Below are 18,104 nucleotides of genomic sequence, written 5' to 3'. Positions count from 1 at the left end.
GTGATCATGGGTAATGTAGACCCGGATCAAGTCCAGCTGCTGGTGAATGTGAGTGGGAGATCACTTCAACTTGTACGAGGTCAGAGTGTGGAAATTCCAGGCACTGGTGAAATCTACAAATGACTCTTTACTGAAAGATAGTTTTAATTACGTCTATGAGCTGCTGAAGGATGTGTAGTGTAGCAGTAACAGTAATAGGTCTTTGTCTGTCAGCATAATATTCCAGTACATATTTTAATTGGAAGCTTTTTAAAAGTGTCTCATTTGTTATAGTAGACAATCAAAATAAGCTCATCATTTGACATGTACCTTGGCTGTCTTTACTGCAGTGAGTTTTGAGGGAGACACTAGCAGTTCAGGATGCCTCACTTTAATGAACTTCAATCATATTACTGTGCGTCTCTTTTTCCTCTCCCAATTACAGGCCGACATCTTGTCTTCTTCAAAACCAGTTCAAATTGCATTGTGCCTGATGTGGAGAAGATAACGTTTGTGAAAGTGGCAGACTGAGTACAGCATACAATTGCGACACTGAGTTCAAACCATCTTGGCAGGGAACAAAAGGCGAGGCGCTCCACGGGCCAGGTTGCTTGCTTGGGGGTGCTGTGTGACGGGGCAATGAGCTGTATATCACCAATACTTGGAACGCTGATGACAAACGTGCAATACTGTGGGTGGAAATGTGAACAGCACACTAATCTAAATGTGCATGTAGCTTTTTAAATGCAAGGTCACTGTTGTTTAGAACATTTGAACCTGACAATCTCCTCCTTTTGGTACTAAACAAGCAGAAAAACAATGACTCACAGTGCAGAGATGTAGATGTTAAATGATACTCAATTGTTTGGAATTTGCTCTGTATTAGCACGCAGAGATGGATTAAGTGTCACTGTGGTCCTGGCATTTTTAATTTTAAATCATAACAATAGCATCTTATTTGCCCTTATTTTCTGATGTTGTCTTCCCCTCCCTTACTTTACACGCAGTCACACTTTCTGCAAAGATTTGTTCATATTTGCTGTTCCTGATAGCTGGCAAGGCTTGTGCGTGGCCAGTTGAAATCGAACATCCACTACAAGTGTTTCCTCCTTCTCCCCAAATCTCAGGGAATCTCACGGTTAAAACCTATCCTTTGAAGTTGGCCCTTTAAACTTATTCAGATAAAATTTCCTTCCTGTTTTGACTGAGATTATATCTTTTTTATTTTAAATAGACTCTATGCCTAATTCTAAGGCACTAACTTTGGCTGTTCACATAATAGCTGCCACTTAATCATTGGTCCTATTAAGTAAGTAGACTCATCATTTCACTGCTGTTCAGTACTGTTAGAAGGAAGGAGAACATTAGAAAATCAAACACAATGATACACCAAGAGCACAAGTGCCAACTCATAAGGTGTATTTTTTAAAAATAGTATTTTGTGATCGACAAAGTTTGTCTCTCTTATTTACTTTCTGTGAAAGCATTTTTGATGCAATGACATAAGTCATAATTCTTTCAGATATTTAGAGGTATTTTTCCAGCTTTGGACTTTAGTGAGGAAGCAATGCCAAATGGAGCTAGTATTGGAAAAAGGGATGCGGATTGTGCATGATTTTCCAGCACTATAGTGACATCATAAAGAATCATGCCTGTATTTCCATTATGTGCTTTTGGTGCATGAGGCTTTCCACTGAAAGCAACACTGAAAGTCACCTTTTAATATTTTTAAAAATGTGATATCCATATTTTTAGTAAACATTTATTTATTAATTTTTTTTATTGGAAAAGGCATTAAATTTGTTGAAGTGAAATGCAGGTGTTGTGTCTTTTATCTTAGAGAAAATGTGGATTCCTATTTGAGGACTGTGATGTGAAGACTGGTCCGAATCAGATACTCCATCTAGCAGTGGTTTCCATACTCTTCACGTGTGGAAGGATAGGGTCATGGAGTCTTGGAGCCCGATTTGTGTAGCTGGACAGTCAGAGTGTAGGGGCCAGTGTTTTGTGGAACCTGTGCAGTGAGGCAGGTGTCGATGGCACTGTGTTGTAGCCATACATGTAAAGTGGGATTGAAGGTTTCAGGAGTTGAAGATGGTGGGGAAATTTACATATTTTATTGTACATAGAACACTACAGCATAAGAACAGTCCGTTTGGCTCACAATATCTTGCCAAACCGAATAAATTAATAATCAAATGGCCAACTAAATAAATCACTTGTGCCTACATGTGTCCATATCCTTCCATTTTACCCCCATTCTAGGCATCCACCACTCACGGTGTTTTTAAATAAAAAAAACTTGCCCCTCATATCTCCTTTGAAATCTTCCCCTCTCTCCTTAAATGCATGCCTTCTGGTCTTGGTCTTCTTAATCCTGGGGAAAATATACCGTTTGTCTATTCTACCTTCGCCTCTCATAATCTTATAAACCTCTTCCAGATTTCCCCTTGGTCTTCACTGCTCCAAAGAAAACAACCAAAGTTTGTCCAGCCTCTCATAATTGCACATACCCTTTAATTGAGGCAGCATCCCGGTAAACCTCTTTTGCACCCTCTCCAAAGCATCAACGTCCTTCCTATAATAGGGCTACCTGAACTGTGAGCAGTATTCCAGAGGCAGACTAACTAGAGTTTTATAAAGCTGCAAGATAACGTGCTGACTTTTGAACACAATGCCTCAACTAATGAGGACAAGAATGTCAGATGTCTTCTGAGCCTCCCTATCAACCTGTGTAGTCACTTTCAGGCAGCTATGAACTTGGACCCCAAGATCCCTTTGCTCATCAACACTGTTTAGGGTCCTGTCTTTTTATATTTGACCTATCAAGGTGAAACACTTCACATTTGGCTGGGTTAAACTCCATCTGCCATTTCTCTGCACATGTCTGTAACTGATCTATATCCCATTGTGCGCTCTTTGCCAGTTATCGACACTATCCACAACACCACCAATCTTCATATCATCTGCAAACTTACTAACCTGTCCATCTACATTTTCATAAAGGTCATTGTATGTCTCATTCCTGAGCTAATAAAGTGTTTTATGGTTTGGGGAGAGGGAGTGGTTTCTTTGGCATGCATGGGTCCTATAAAGCAGGCTGGTTGAATGTGGAATTCACAAGAAGCAGTTTTTGGTTAAACTGAGTTTGTAGCAGGGACAAAATTTTGATTACACACCTAATTAAACCAGAACATTACAGTCTTCTAAAAACAAGTTGTTGGGGGGGGGCGGGTGCAGTGTAGGGAAAGGCAGTGTTCTAGCTTTCAAAATCACACAGTCCAAAATATAAATTTGTAAGACAAATAATGAGGTTAAATCAGTTAACAGATGCGCATTGCTTCAGATTTAAGAAGCATCCGTGTTGAATGGAGCAGGTGTGATTGATTGCTTGTTACCCTATCCTCACTGTGAAGTTCAAACAGGCTGACCTGCCCTTTTGCCTTTTTAAATACATCTCCTCACTCCAGATCTGAGAGGTTCGAACACGGCTCTGAAAGAAGATCCAGCAGTCTGCTGGATGGCTGACCCAGAGCGCAAGAAAAACAAATCAGAAAGCAAAGCAGCTGAACAGTATTTATTCAGTGTAAGACTAACAGCCATTGATGAAAAGTGACTATAGGACAAAGGAATGCCATGGAATAGGAATACACAGTTGTTCAGTGCAAGTTTCAGATATCTGCATATTCCTGCTAACTTTTAAACAAGGGCCAATTAAACTACTGATATGCACTTCTTCTAGACTCACAGGGAGATACAGCATAGAAACGAGTCCTGCAGTTCACTGATCCCGAGCTGTCCTTTCCTTTTCAATAATCCTACCCTAAGACAATGTATTTTCCCCAATTTATTACTGGCAATCTGTTGGATTTTAGCCCTCACTTACATAAAGGGTGATTTACAGTGGCAAATTAGCCTACCAATCCACATGTTTTTGTCTGAGGAGACCAGAGCACCCGGAGGAAACTCTCAAAGTCATGAGGAGAACAAATTCCACAGAGGAAGCATGGGAGATTGGGATTGAACTGAGTTTACTTTAACAGTGGGCAGAAGTGACCTTGATTGAATCCTATGGTCCAAACAGCTACACACCCAGCCCACTGACAGCCAAGAATGGAAATAAACTTCTTCAAGATAGAGAGAGTTTAAGTATCTGCTGAAAGAATCAGTTCAATGGGCCCCTCACCATGACTCTTATCTTTAACAGGAGGAAATCTGCAGATGCTGGAAATCTAGAGCAACACACACAAAATGCTGGAAGAACTCAGCAGGTCAGGTAGCATCTATGGAACAGAAATAGTTGATGTTTCGGGACACTTTTGGTGAAGGGTCTTGGCTCAAAATGTTGACTGTTTCTTCTTTTCTATAGATGCTGGCAGGCCTGCTGAGTTCCTTGACCATTTTGTGTGTGTTGCTGTGATACTATCTTTGACATGATGGTCCTTGACTCTCCTACCACCAGAAACTATGTGGTTCATCCTTGCCACCATCCCTCACTGATAGCAAGTAAAACAGTGCATTTAATGACTGATAACAACACGATCTTCAGAGTGAATTGTATTCATGCTGAAGGTTAAAATTTGTTAAATGAGGTCATGAAACTCTTTCTTGTCATTCTTTGCTATGAAACTTTGGAGTCATCTCCGGCTGCTCTAACGAGCTCCCTTTTTTGTGAAAAGTGATGGCTAAATGCCAAGTATTGGCTTTGGCTTCTGCATCTAACTAAATTTGTGGTAATGGTTCCGGCCCGATCCATTGCCTGCCATGAAAAAAATGAAGTCCCAATTTGAATAATGTCAATGTGAATCATGGTTCATGAAATGCAGTGTCCATTGTCATTTTCTTCAGAGTAGATTGCCTTTAGAAGCTCCATCAGTTTCTGTGTACTTCTCACTGAGCATCAAATGCTTACCATAAGACATAGGAGCAGAATTAGGCTTTTCAGCCCACCGAATCTACTCTGCCATTCAATCATGACCGATTTCTATCTCAACCCAACTCTCCTGCTTTGTCCCCCTAACCTTTGATGCCCTTACTAATCAGGAGCCTATCAAACTCCACTTTAAATATACCCAGTGACCTGGCCTCTACAGCATCTGTGGCAATGAATTCCACAGATTCACCACCCTCCGGCTAAAGAAATTCCTCCTCATCTCTGTTCTAAAGGGACGCTTTTGTATTCTGAAGGCTGTGCCCTCTGGTCCTAGGCATTTTACTCTGACATTTTACTGCTTTGGATTTTAGTGAAGTGAGAAACCTAGATCCCAATGTCCACACATACGTATATGTTCCAATTTGTGCAGTTGGATATATTTCAAAAGCAGGCCTTCTCAGTTATTTGTTACCAATGTTAGCTAAGGAGTTATTACTGGCTCAATACACACACCTAATTCAGTACCTATCACATATAAAAGCTAGCAGCATTATTGTTTACAAGGTACAATTTTTAATAAACCATTCATTAAATGTCCAAATATAAATTAAACCTTGGTTGTGCCTTGACTTTAAATAATTGAAATAGTTGTTTATAGGCTACAACACTGAATGGAGAAGTTATGTGTTGTAGGTATCCATCGGCTTAATATTCCAAAACTTTCAGCTAAGCTGGACAGATTCCCATCACTGAAGAAATCTAATAGTTTCATTATGTAATTTGTTGGCAATATTTAATGCAGACTTTAATTTATGTATTCCAGCACACAGTCTAATCGACCACAAAAGTTGATGTTTCCATGGGAAATTATGTATCTATCTCTCTATTAGTCACCCGCACAAAGTGTAATTACCTGTCTGGCACAAAACCGTGAGGGCTTTATCTTCTGTCAGGAGCTCAGGGAAATTACAGAATGGAGCCGCCTCCCAGCCTAGTGCCTCATTGCAGTGTCAGAATCTGCTTTCATCTTGCATTTGTAATCTTCCCAGGAGACTCATGCATAGCTGAGAAACTTCAGTGGTAAGCACAAGGCAAATCCCAGAAAAATTAGTTCAAAATTAAAAGATCAGTCTGATTTGTTTTCCTTATATTTCTCTCTGCACTGCAAAGTCCTTCAGGAATAAGTATTCACCAGGCTTTTTTGGAAACAAGGTAATCAAGGATAGCAGATAATACAGATAACAGAATGTGTATTTATCAGAGTTCTGGCATGTCTTGATTTCACCGGGTTTGGATTAGGAGTAGAAACCCTGATTGGGTGGGGAGGGGTGGTATTGGGAGGGAAATGGGGTCATGGTAATACCCACGTACCATCAGTCAATTCAGATAGGTGACTTAATATAGGGTGTTTGTGATCAAAAATAGCTCTGTCAAGGTCAAAACATATACAGATATAACTAGCAACCATTTTTGAATCTTATTAGATGGGATGATAGCTCATTCAGCAGCAAAAGGAAAAATGCTTGTGACTTATTTTTCTTCACTACCTAGTACATATGTATGCTCAGTCAAACAACATAAAACTGATTCATATGTGATTGTCATGAGTGTTTTATCATAGCCTATACATTAGGTGGACAATATCCATTGGATTTCCAGAAGTGATGTGAGAATGATTGCCCCTGGCATCAAGGAGACCTGGTCAAACTGAAGTCAGTGGACATCAAGGGGAAATCACCTCAATAATTGGAGCCATACCTCATAGAGAGAAGGGAATTATTTGATGGGCATCGTATCTACCTCTGTTCATTCCCTTCCTCACAAGCACATAGTGGCTACCCAGTGTTCCATCTACAAAAATAACTGAATTATTCTTTCAGCATCTTTCAAGGCCATGTATATTAGCATGAAAAATCAGGACACTCGAAACAGGATCTAGAGTAGTCCAAGCAACCACATTTTCTCCACAATCAATAAGGCCATGGATTATTGGTTCTTGATGTCAAACACCATTTTCCTTCTAGCTCCTCATAAACTTTGATTTACATGTGGTCCAAATGCCTGATAACTTCTGCTTTGAACTCTGCCTTTATGAAAAGAACTTCATGGGCAAATGCTTATTCTGAGGCTTTAGTTCCAGTTGTCCCACCTGAGTAAAAATGTCTTTTCACCATCCAACCTACCAATATGTTACAATGTGATCACCTCTCCTTCTTCCAGATTCCAGACAATACAGCAGCAACCTGCTCAACTTCTCTTCATATGTCAGTTCTTTCATTCTAGGAACAACCTCAATCACTTCAATGTAACTATGCTCCCCTAAATATGGAGACCAAAATTGTCATCAGGACATCAGATGTGGTCTCAGCACTGTCTGCAACATTGCAACAAACTCTACTCCCGTTATATTCCATACCCTTTGCAATAATGTCCAACATTCCATCATCTTTCCTAACTTTGTGTATGTACATTTATCTATATACTACTAAAACTCTCATGCTCTGTCTGTCTGTTTGTCTGTTTGTGACCTCCAATTAATGCAAACTGTGAATTACAGCGGCACTTTTTTTGGCTAAATCGAATTAAAATGTGCTAACTTACAGAATGCAGGCAAAGTTCAGTGTTAAATATTCATATAAAATTGCTCATTCGCCAAAAATCAACAGGCTGGCTTTCACCCAAGACCCGATCGTCCATCATGGAAATCGAGACGCGACAAACCGACGCATGCGCATGGCCAGTCTCAGCAGTGACACCTACCAGAACAAGAGGGCAGGGCAGCCCTGTTTCGCGGGGTCACATTCTGCTAATCACCATCAGCATGTGCAGGATTGGGACAGATCTAACTGAGACCCATCAATAAGAGATAATTAAATCTTATTGTAATGACGTACTTCGAGACACCCATAAATCCCTTTGCTGCAGTCAAAGGACAGCGGTGACTATATCACATCCACTTAGGAGAGCGCGAACCACATCATCAAGAATAATCAGCATCCTTTGGTGTTAGTGCTTCATATCTTCTATCCAGCATTAGGGTTAAAAAAATGGTCAGTCTGATTATGCTGCGTGGAGAGGGAAGGGAGACATTATGGTTAAGAGATGATGCCAAACATCGTCGGGAAGCGGCAAGGAGAGGGAGGGAACAAGAATCGGATTAGGCCAGGGCCGCATGACTCCAGGATTAAAGAGTCAGGACAAAAAAAGATGAGAGAAGAAGAGGCAGAGGAGGAGAGGCATGCACGTCTCCAGGATCAGAGACAAACAACAAACAGCAGGAGAGCTGAAGAGACGGGATGAAAGGACTGCACGTCTCCAGAATGACGACGAGAGGCACAAGGGTGGCAGATAAACCAGAAATGATGCCATCAAAAGTGCTCTTCGTTAAATGAGGAGCAGAAATATTTGTTTGCTACGCGTCGTTCTTCTTTAATAAACTGAGTTTTTCTACTTCAGTTTCCAAAGCAAAGTGATACCAATAGCATTCAGGAAAATTTAATGTTCATTCTGCTCACGTCAGACTGCACTACCCTTCTCTCAAAGGGTGCCCCAATGGGTCACCCCATTGTCTAGTATTCATATAATATTGCTGTACCTGCAAACCAACATTTAATGTTTATTTTACACTGGGGCCCCCAGGCCTCTTTGTATCTATATACTTCATTACCTCTCTCTTTCTCTTTGCTTCTCTCCCTCTCTCCCCTTCTCTCTACCTCCCTCACCCTCTCTATCTCCCTTAGCGGACTCATTGTGTCATAATCACAGCTCACTATTGCACCTAATTTTGTATCTTCACAAACCTGGCTACCATTCACATAGTCCCTTCATTCAATTCATGTTATTGATTATTTATTTATTGAAATACAGCCCGGAATAGGCCCTCCCGGCCCTGTCGGCCACACCGCCCGGGAATCCCTTAATTTAATCCTAGCCTTAATCATTGGACAATTTACAATGACCAAGTAACCTACTGTGGGAGGAAACTGAGGTACCCGGAGGAAACCTGCGCAGTCACGGAAAGAACATAGAAACTCCTTACAGGCAGCAGCGGGAATTGAACCTGAGTCACCTGTATTGGAAGGTGTTGTGCTAACCACCACGCTACACTGACCCTTGTCGTGTCTCAATCTTTTCCTCAAGCAAAACAGTTTGTTTTAAGTTCCTCCCTTCCTATTGACACTCAATTAGTTGTTGTTATTCAGAATGCAGTGCCTGGCAGCCAATTCAAAATAAATATACCACTTAGATTCTGTGCGAGTTATCCTGACTCTATGCTTTTCTTTAGGTTAATCAGTATACCAGTTTGGCGTTAGTGCAATAAGCTGAAAGGGTTCATTTCAGTGCCATATAATTCAATAATTCTATGATCTGCCATCCACAACAATCCCCATCCTCATAAAGTCACTGGCTACTTTATTATGTATGCATTTATACCTGCTCATTAATGCAAATATGTGGCAGTAACTCAATGCTTAATAACGTGCAGACATGGTCAAGAGGTTTACTTGTTGTTCGGACCAAATATCATGGGGAAGAAAGATGATCTAAGTGACTTTGACCGTGGAATGATTGTTGATGCTTGATGTGGTGGTTTGAGAATCTCAGAAACTGCCGATCTCCTTGGATTTTCATGTGCCACAGTCTGTAGAGCTTACAGAGATGCAGCCAAAAGCAAAGGACATCCACTAAGCAGCAGATCTGTCAGAGAATATGCCTTGTTAGTGAGAAAGGTCTGAGAAGCATGACCAGACTGGTTCAAGCTGAGAGGAAGGTGACAGTAACTCAAATAACCATGCCTACAACAGTGGTGTACAGAAGAGCATCTCTGAATGCAAACCATGTTGAATCTTGAAGTGGATGGGCTACAGCAGCAGATGACCATGATCATACACTCAGTGGCCATTTTATTAGGTACAACTCCTATACCTAATAAAATGGCTATTGAGTGTATGTGTTTGGACCAGGACAAGGTGACGTTCACTCCTAGGAACTTAAAGTTCTCAACCTCAACACTGTTGATGTAGACAGGAGCATGTGCTCTGTCTCCTCCCAGAAACCAATGGCCAGCTCTTTTGTTTTGCTGACATTGGGGAAAAGTTGTTACTATTTGCACCATGTCACTAAGCTCTAGCTTCTTCCCTTACTCTGACTCATCATTATTTGTGAAATGGCCCACTATGATGGTATCATCTGCAAGCTTGTAGGTAGAGATAGAGCAGAATCTGGCCACGCAGTATTGAGTGTACAGGGAGTAGAGTAGGGAGCTGAGGATGCAACATTGTGGTGGAGCTGGTGCTGCCTATCCTTACTGATAGCTGTCGGTTTGTCAGGAAATCAATGATCCAGTTGCAGAGGGAGGTGTTGAGTCTCAGGATCTGGAATTTGGTAAAGAGTTTGCTTGGAAAAATAGCACTGATGGTGGAGCAGTAGTCTGACATAGGTGTCTTTATGTCCAGATGCTCAGAGATGAGTGTAGGACCAGGGAGACAGCATCTGCTATAAATCTGTTTTGGCAGTAGGCCAAAATTGCACTGGGTTGAAGCTGTCTGGAAGGCTGGAGTTAAGGACTGCCATGACACTTCATGATGGTAGATATCAGAGCTACTGGATGGTAGTCATTAAGGCACGTATTCTTATTTTTCTTAGATACCAGGATGATAGTAGTCTTTATCTTGATTTAAACAGCAAGTTGGTGCCGGTAAATGCAGACTCTTTGCGTGAACATACTGGACATACCCAAACCAAAAACCATGGATGAATCAAGAGATTCATTGTCTGCTGATGGTTTGATCTGTGTCATTCAAGACCATTTGTTTGGAACTTTACAATAAGTCCAGGTACAAAATATAGCTATTTTAAGAGTGAAAATACCCAATTCCAATTGAAATTAGAGATATAGTCAGATGCACATCAGCTCTGGCAGGGTTTGCAGGACATTACTTCCTAAAAAGCAAAACCCAATATCATGAATGATTGTGATGCTTCACTCCCAGATGAGCTAAATTCCTTACATGTACAGTACACTTTGGAACTGAGAATAAAACTACACATGTGCGAATCCCTGCAGTACCTGATGACCCTGTAATTTCTGTGCCGGAGGCTGACGTCAGAACAGCTTGCATGAGGGTGAACCCTCACAAGGCTTCTCCTTCCCACCCTCCCCCCACCTTCTTTATAGGGCCTCTGCCCCTTTCCTCTACAGTCCTGACGAAGGGTTCTGGCCCGAAACATTGACTCATTGTTTCCACAGATGCTGCCCGACCTGCTGAGTTCCTCCAGCGTGTTGTGAGTGTTGCTTTGACTCTAGCATCTGCAGATTATTTTGCGTTTATGAGTCAAGGATGTGTGCTTAGCCCACTGCTCTACTCTCTCAATACCCATGACTATGTGGCTAGGCACAGCTCAAACACCATCTATAAGTTTGCTGGTGATACAACTATTATTAGCAGAATTTCAGATTGCAACGAGGATGCATACAGGAGAAAGATGTATCAGCTGGCTGAGTGGTGTCAAAACAACAACCTTCCTCTGAATGTCAGTAAGAACAAAGAATTGATTGTGGACTTCAAGATGAGGAAGTCGAGGGAACACACATCATTCCTCATTGAGGGATCTGCACTGGAAAGGGTGAGCCATTTCAAGTCCGTGGGAGTGCACATCACACACGACCTCTCATGGTCCCAGAGCACATTCTACACAGTTAGGAAAGTTCACAGGCACCTTTCTGAGGAGACTGAAGAGAACTGGACTTTGCACATCCATACTCACATCATTCTACAGGGATGCAATAGAGAAGATCCTGTAGACTGCATCACTGCTTAGTTAAGAAACTACACTGTGGTGGTGAGGAAGGCTTTACAACAGGTAATCAAAATACCTCAACACACCAGCAACTCCAGTGTACCCACCTTCAAGAACATATGTGCTTTGAAAAATTATTCAGCCCAACAGTTGTTTTCACATTTTATTATCTCATTTTCTAAATTTAAAATATATTGAAGTAGGATTTTTTGAGCTAATCTACTAAACATAGCGCATCATGTCAAATCAAAAGAAAAATTCCAAGTTCTATCCACAATTTACTAAAAACTAAAAGCCAAAATTGGGAGGCTGTAAAAATATTCATCCTCTTTGTAATTACAATGCTAACTTTCCTACTTTATCAATTCACCCTATTTATTGATGTAGAAAATTGAGGGATTATCTGGTTTCAAAGAATTCATAAGAATAAATATCCCTTCTCAACACTATAATACACCCTCTCAACAAAAAGGTCCAACAGTATGGTAGATTTTTAACAGACCAAACAAAATGAAGAAAAAAAGAGCGTTCAAGGTAAGTCAGGCAAATTATAACAGAGAAGCACAAATTCTCTGCTTCCAAGGAGGTTCTCACAAAAATTATTCCAGGTGTGAATGGCTTGTCATATGAGGAGCATTTGATGACTCTGGGCCTCTACTCACTGGAATTCATTCAGAAGAATGAGGCATGACCTCATTGAAATCAATTGTATGCTGAAAAGTGACAATAAAGTGGATTTGGAGAGGATGTTTCCTATGGTGGGTGAGTTTAAGATAAGAATGGAGAGGCATTCTTTTAGAATGGAGATGAGGAGGAATTTCTTTAGCCAAAGATTGGTATATCTGTGGGATTCTTTGCCACAGGCAGCTGTGGAGGCCAAGTTATTGGGTATATTTAAGACTGAGGTTGATAGATTCCTGATTAGTCAGGGCATGAAGAGATATGGGGAGAAGGTAGGAGATTGGGCAGAGAGGGAAAATGGATCAGCCATGATGAAATGGTAGAGCAGACTCCATGGGCCAAATGGCCTAATTCTGGTCCTATAACTTGTGCTCTTATGGTCTAAATCTGTGGATGGTACGAGACCATCTTAAAGGCAGTGAACATACCTTGGCGGTCAATGCAGTCCATCATAAAAAAGTGGGGAAAAAATGAAAGGACAGCCACACTGCCTTGATCAGACTACCCCTCTAAACTCAGTCACCAGAGAAAAAATTACACTTGTAATGAAGGATACCGTGACACCAACAGTCACTCTGAATGAGCTGCAGAAGACACTGGCTGCAACGGGAGAAGATGTTCATGGCTTCAAAATCCCTAAGGCATTGCACAAAAAAGATTATTTAAGGAAGAGTGCCAAAGAAGAAGTCCTGGCTAAAAAAAAACAACACACATATTCTTGCCTGTAAAAACTTTGTGAAGCATCACTTAGTAGGTACTGTAAAGATTTGGAAGAAGGTCTTGAGGTTGGATGAGAGTGAAGTGGAACTTTTTGGCCTCAACACTAATTGTTACATGTGGTGTAAATTTAGTACTGTGCATCAGCCAGTAACACTATCCCTACTATAAAGTATGATGGAGGAAGCATCATACTATGGGGATGCTTTTCAGCAGCAGGGACTGGAAATTTGGTCAGGATTGATGGGAGAATGAATGCTGCTAAACACAGAGATCTTTGAATGAAACCTACTAGCCTCTGCCAGAAAGATTAAACTGGGGAAGAAGCTAGTCTTTCAGCAGGGCACTGCCAGATCAACCATGGAGTAACTTCAAATGAAGAAAATAAATGTCCTTGAGTGGTCCAGTCAGAGTCCAGACCATAACTTGATTGAAGATCTCTGGCAGGACCACAAGATTGCTGTTCACTGCTGCTCCCCAACTAACCTAGCGCAGCTTGAGCCATTTTGCAAGGAGGAATGGGCAAATTTTGTTCCATCATGTTGTGCAATGTAAATACAGACTGTAATCGCTGTGAGAGATGGTTAAATCAAGGTCTGAGAAAAGGGGGTTGAAAAGTTTCGAACTGCTGATGTTTCAGTTTCTGAATTTTTAGTTTTACATGTTTCAAAATTTTTCCTGTTTTTGTGCTCACTGTGAAAAAAGGAACATGTGATACACAAATAAAATTTATAAGTTAAATTGATTAAAATCCCTAGTTGTAATACTCATTTATATGCACAAAAGATGGGGGAAGGGCTGAATATTTTTACAAGGCACTGTGCAGAAAGCTACTAGAAAAAGTCTAATAACATCATTAAGGAACTCACCAACCCTGCTCATGGACTGTTTCTCTCACTCCCATCAGGGAGGAGGCTATGTAGCCCCCATGCCAGGACCACCAGACTCAAGAAGAGTTACTTTCCCCTAGCAGTAATGCTGATCAACACCTCCACCTACTAACTTCAACACTATTTTATCATTTCCTATAGCCTAATGTCACTTTATGGACAAATAATCAATCTATGTATATAATCTATCTTATGTATTTATAGGTAATTTGATTTATTATTCTTCATTTTTTCTTTTTTTTGTGTGCTGCATCAGATCCAGAGTAACAACTACTTTGTTCCTTACCAGGAAATAACATTATAAACCTCGAATCTTGAAGATCTATCCTGGGGCTCAACATATTGATGCAGTTACAAAGGAGACATGGCAGCAGCTATATTTCACTTGGAATTTGAGGAGACTTTTGTAAAACTCTGGCAAATTTCTGCAGATCTACCGTGGAGAGCATTCTAACCAGTTGCATCATTGGAGGAGTCACTGGACGAGGTCAGAAAAGGCTGCAGGAAGTTGCAAACTCACCAGCTCCCTCATGGCTCTGGCCTCCACAGCATCGAGGACATCTTCAAAAAGCAAGGCCTCAAAAAGGAGGCATCTGCATTAAGGACTCCATCACCCAGGATATGCTCTCTTCTTGTTTCCATCAGTGAGGAGGCCTGAAGACACACAATCAACATTCTAGGAACAGCTGCCATCACATCTCTGAAAGGTCAATGAATCCATGTACACTATCTCACTGTTTTTGTTTTCTTTTTTTTGTTCTCTTTTTCTGCTACTTAATTAATTTAATTTTAATATATTTCTTATTACAGTTTATAACCTTTATTAATCATTGATCTGTACTGCTGCTGCAGAACAACATATTTCACAACATATGCCAGTGACATTGAACCTGGCTCTGATTCCGATTCAATTATCTGTGAAATGTGAAACAAATATTGATTTGGATCTGTACTGAATGTGAAGTTAATTGACTATCAGTTGTGTTTCGAGTACTTAACCCAGATGTGATATAGACATTGTCATTTCAAGTGCTCCTGCTATCTCAGCTTCCTTGCCCTGTTGGTTCTAGGGACTCTGACTAGTCATTGATGGTATCGTCTTATTGCTCACTATAACATAAAATGACAGGGAGGACCCAGTTGCTTTTCTCCGTGTCTCCTTCATTTTAATGGGGGCTGCAAAATCAGGCCAGCCTAGATCCAGACCTGATTCACCCAGACATGGGAAAATAATAAGCCACCATTAAAAAAATGTAACTTGTCCAGCATAACAAATGCTTTTCAGGCATTCTCAAGCCTGCACAATTAGTCCTAGCATATCTGGAACACTCCAAATCCATGGGCGGCTGCTGCCTATCAACCATTTTACCTGAATACCTATGTAAGGGGAAAGAGCTCAATTAGCACGTCTTTGCGAAGCAACACCAATCTAATAACAGCATAGACCATATTAACAAAATGTGTCCCGCTCTCAAACCTACCTCCACTTCGTAACCACCTTAGCGAATGGAATTCAAATCATCTACCATTCCTCTACCCCTTGGATCCTCAAGAGTATTTACTATTGTTGAAATAACTCTTTGTGAGAATACCTCAGCAGAAAAAGTTAACTCCAACATTAAACTGAGAAGGCGCAAATGAAAAATCAACACTGGACTTTTTTTTTTACTAAAACAGTGCTCCCTATTATCTTCCTTGTTAGTGTGGTTCATTCTAGCGAGCAGAACATCAGTCTCTCTCTAATCTCATCTGAACTGGCAGAGACTCCTACAGTAATCCTTCAAATCTCCCTGTATCCGCAGTATATTATTGGTCTGTGACACGCGCCTGCCACTGGAATGTGCAGGTTAAGTTGCCCTAAAAAGGGAATGAAAACACTATTTTGCAGCCATCAAGCTGACTGATACCACAAAAGAATGATTGCAATATAAAAAGCAGAAGGTGTGAGCAATACTACTACTGATTTGTCATCAAGTACATTGTACAGAGTAACTCTGATGTAAAGTCAACCCAAACAAATTGGAACAAGACACGTCGGGTCTCAAGGAGCTAATTTTACATGCTTTAACTTCACAGCTGAACTGCCACCAAATTTGCCACGTCATATTTAACATCTTTTTAAATGTTGAAAAGAGCTTGTTGTTATTAATCTTAATAAACTTTCTAATTTAACCTGTAGTCAAAAGCTAGTAAGCTCTCTACATGCATCCTGTGTGGGTACTTTCTCTCGTTGGACTGAGGAGTGGCACTGGGCCAGCACTTCCATCAGTTTTGTTTCTTTCTAAGCAGCTGCTGTGCTCAAACTGGCATCTATAACCAATCAGTGCTCTCAGCATTCAGCTATTGTGAGAAAGTGCTTCCTGGTTTCCCTCCTAACTATTTCAGCTCCAATTTTAAGATAATGTTTCCTCATTTTTAATTCCCCAACAAAGGAAATGGTTACTCTGCATCACATTAACTGATCTTTATAACTTTTTAAATGCTGCAACGTAAGAAATAATGAATGAATAATGTATCAAATATTCTCCTGTGTTATCAGGTATTATTGATGAACATGCTAGTTTTAGTGATCTTGAAGCAAAATTGTTCTGGAGAAGATCTATCTTTTTTGAAGCTGTATTAACGATGTCACAGCTATTAAATTGAGTTGAGGCCCTTACTTACAGAGCAATAACAAATATTTGCAGTTCAAATTATATCCATTATTTTGTTTAGTATGACAAATTGTTCAAATATACTTAAGTTAAATTACAATGTTAAAAATAAGTGAAGAGTGAAAAAGCAAAAAAGAGAAATAATGTGGACTGGCTCATGGTTTAATGAACAAAGGGCTCTGAAGGAAATTGTGTCAATGTACTTAAAAGATGACTGGTGTCTATCCAGAGGGAGAACGGTAAGAAAAACATAGCAAGAAAATTTGATGATAGAGCTAAAATCATTTACATTTTTATAACACCTTTTTTCCCCTACATCCTTAAGTCTTTAGTTATCAATCTGAAACAAGCATCATCTTTGAATAATGTCTCTGAGGCAGTCTCCTAAATAACTTGAGCTAGACGGTATATTTTATCACCTCAGTAGGTGAGACACTAATTTTTGAAGAATCAGTAAAATGTAATGGCTTGTTCTACACTCAGAAGTCTTTGCCCTTGTTCACAAAGTTACATATTTGTTCCCTTGTACCGTAGAGGACAGCTGTCAGCTGTTTCTCATGGGTTTCCACTTAGAGCTGCTGTGAGGATGCTGTTTTTATGTTAAATGTTGTCTGGAGAATGCTTTTTATCAGTCTACAGTGAACAAAGAATCATTTAATACCCTCAATTTTGTCAAAATGATAATGGTGAGATTACTGCTGTTTGCTGCTATTATTCTGAGACACTGTTGGCAACATTAAGGTTTTCAGCAGGTGTAGTCTAAAGTGGAAATCATGAATTGCTGTCAGTGATTCAGTACTCCTCTGCAATTTATGCTGCTTTCAACCTTTTCTATCACAATCAGGAGACTTGATGTGAACCTATGTTTCTAGCAAACCAATCTTGCCATAAGACCATAAGACATAGGAGCGGAATTATGCCATTTGGCTCATCGTGTCTGCTCTGCCATTCAATCATGGTGATTCTTTTTTCCCCTCCTCAGCCCCACTTGCCAGCCTTCTTGCCGTAACCTTTGATGCTGTGCTCAATCAAAAACTTATCAATCTCTGCCTTAAGTACACCCAATAACCTGGCCTCCACAGCTGCCTGTGGTAACAGATTCCACAAATTCAATACCCTCTGGCCAAAGAAGTTTCTCCGGATCTCTGTTTTAAATGGATACTCCTCTATCCTGAGGCTGTGCCTTCTCGTCCTATACTCCTCCACCATGGGAAACATCCTTCCCACATCTACTCTGTCTAGGCTTTTCAACATTCAAAAGGTTTCAATGAGATCCTCCTTCATTCTTCTAAATTCCAGTGAGTACAGGCCCAGATCCATCAAACATTCCTTATATGATAACCATTTTATTCCTGGAATCATCCTTGTGAACCTCCTCTTTGAAAAGGTGTCCAAAACTGTTCACAATACTCAAGGTGAGGTCTCATCAGTGCCTTATAAAGCCTCAGCATCACATCCCTGCTCTTGTATTCGAGTCCTCTCGAAATGAATGCTAACATTGCACTTGCC

The 18,104-nt window shown here is 40.5% G+C and overlaps 1 protein-coding gene across 5 annotated transcripts in view; it reads left to right on the top strand.

The window, feature by feature from the left end:
* Positions 1-16,113, top strand: part of pkdcca (protein kinase domain containing, cytoplasmic a) — a 71,539-nt gene extending 55,426 nt beyond the window's left edge. For 2 of the 5 annotated variants that reach the window (XM_072265026.1, XM_072265025.1), the window contains one exon: positions 425-1,793. In XM_072265026.1, coding sequence (XP_072121127.1) covers positions 425-510 — 86 coding nt within the window. In that variant the 3' untranslated portion in view covers positions 511-1,793. Of the gene's footprint in view, positions 1-424; positions 1,794-10,498; positions 11,480-14,230 lie in introns of those variants that run through there. The other 3 variants (XR_011886809.1, XR_011886810.1, XR_011886808.1) reach the window with 3 other exon arrangements.
* Positions 16,114-18,104: the final 1,991 nt, after the last annotated feature.

The sequence above is a fragment of the Mobula birostris genome, chromosome 8, assembly GCF_030028105.1.
Source record: "Mobula birostris isolate sMobBir1 chromosome 8, sMobBir1.hap1, whole genome shotgun sequence".
Lineage (NCBI taxonomy): Eukaryota > Metazoa > Chordata > Chondrichthyes > Myliobatiformes > Myliobatidae > Mobula > Mobula birostris.
The sequence above is the reverse complement of the archived record's forward strand: the minus strand, read 5'-3'. Positions and strand labels throughout refer to the sequence as shown.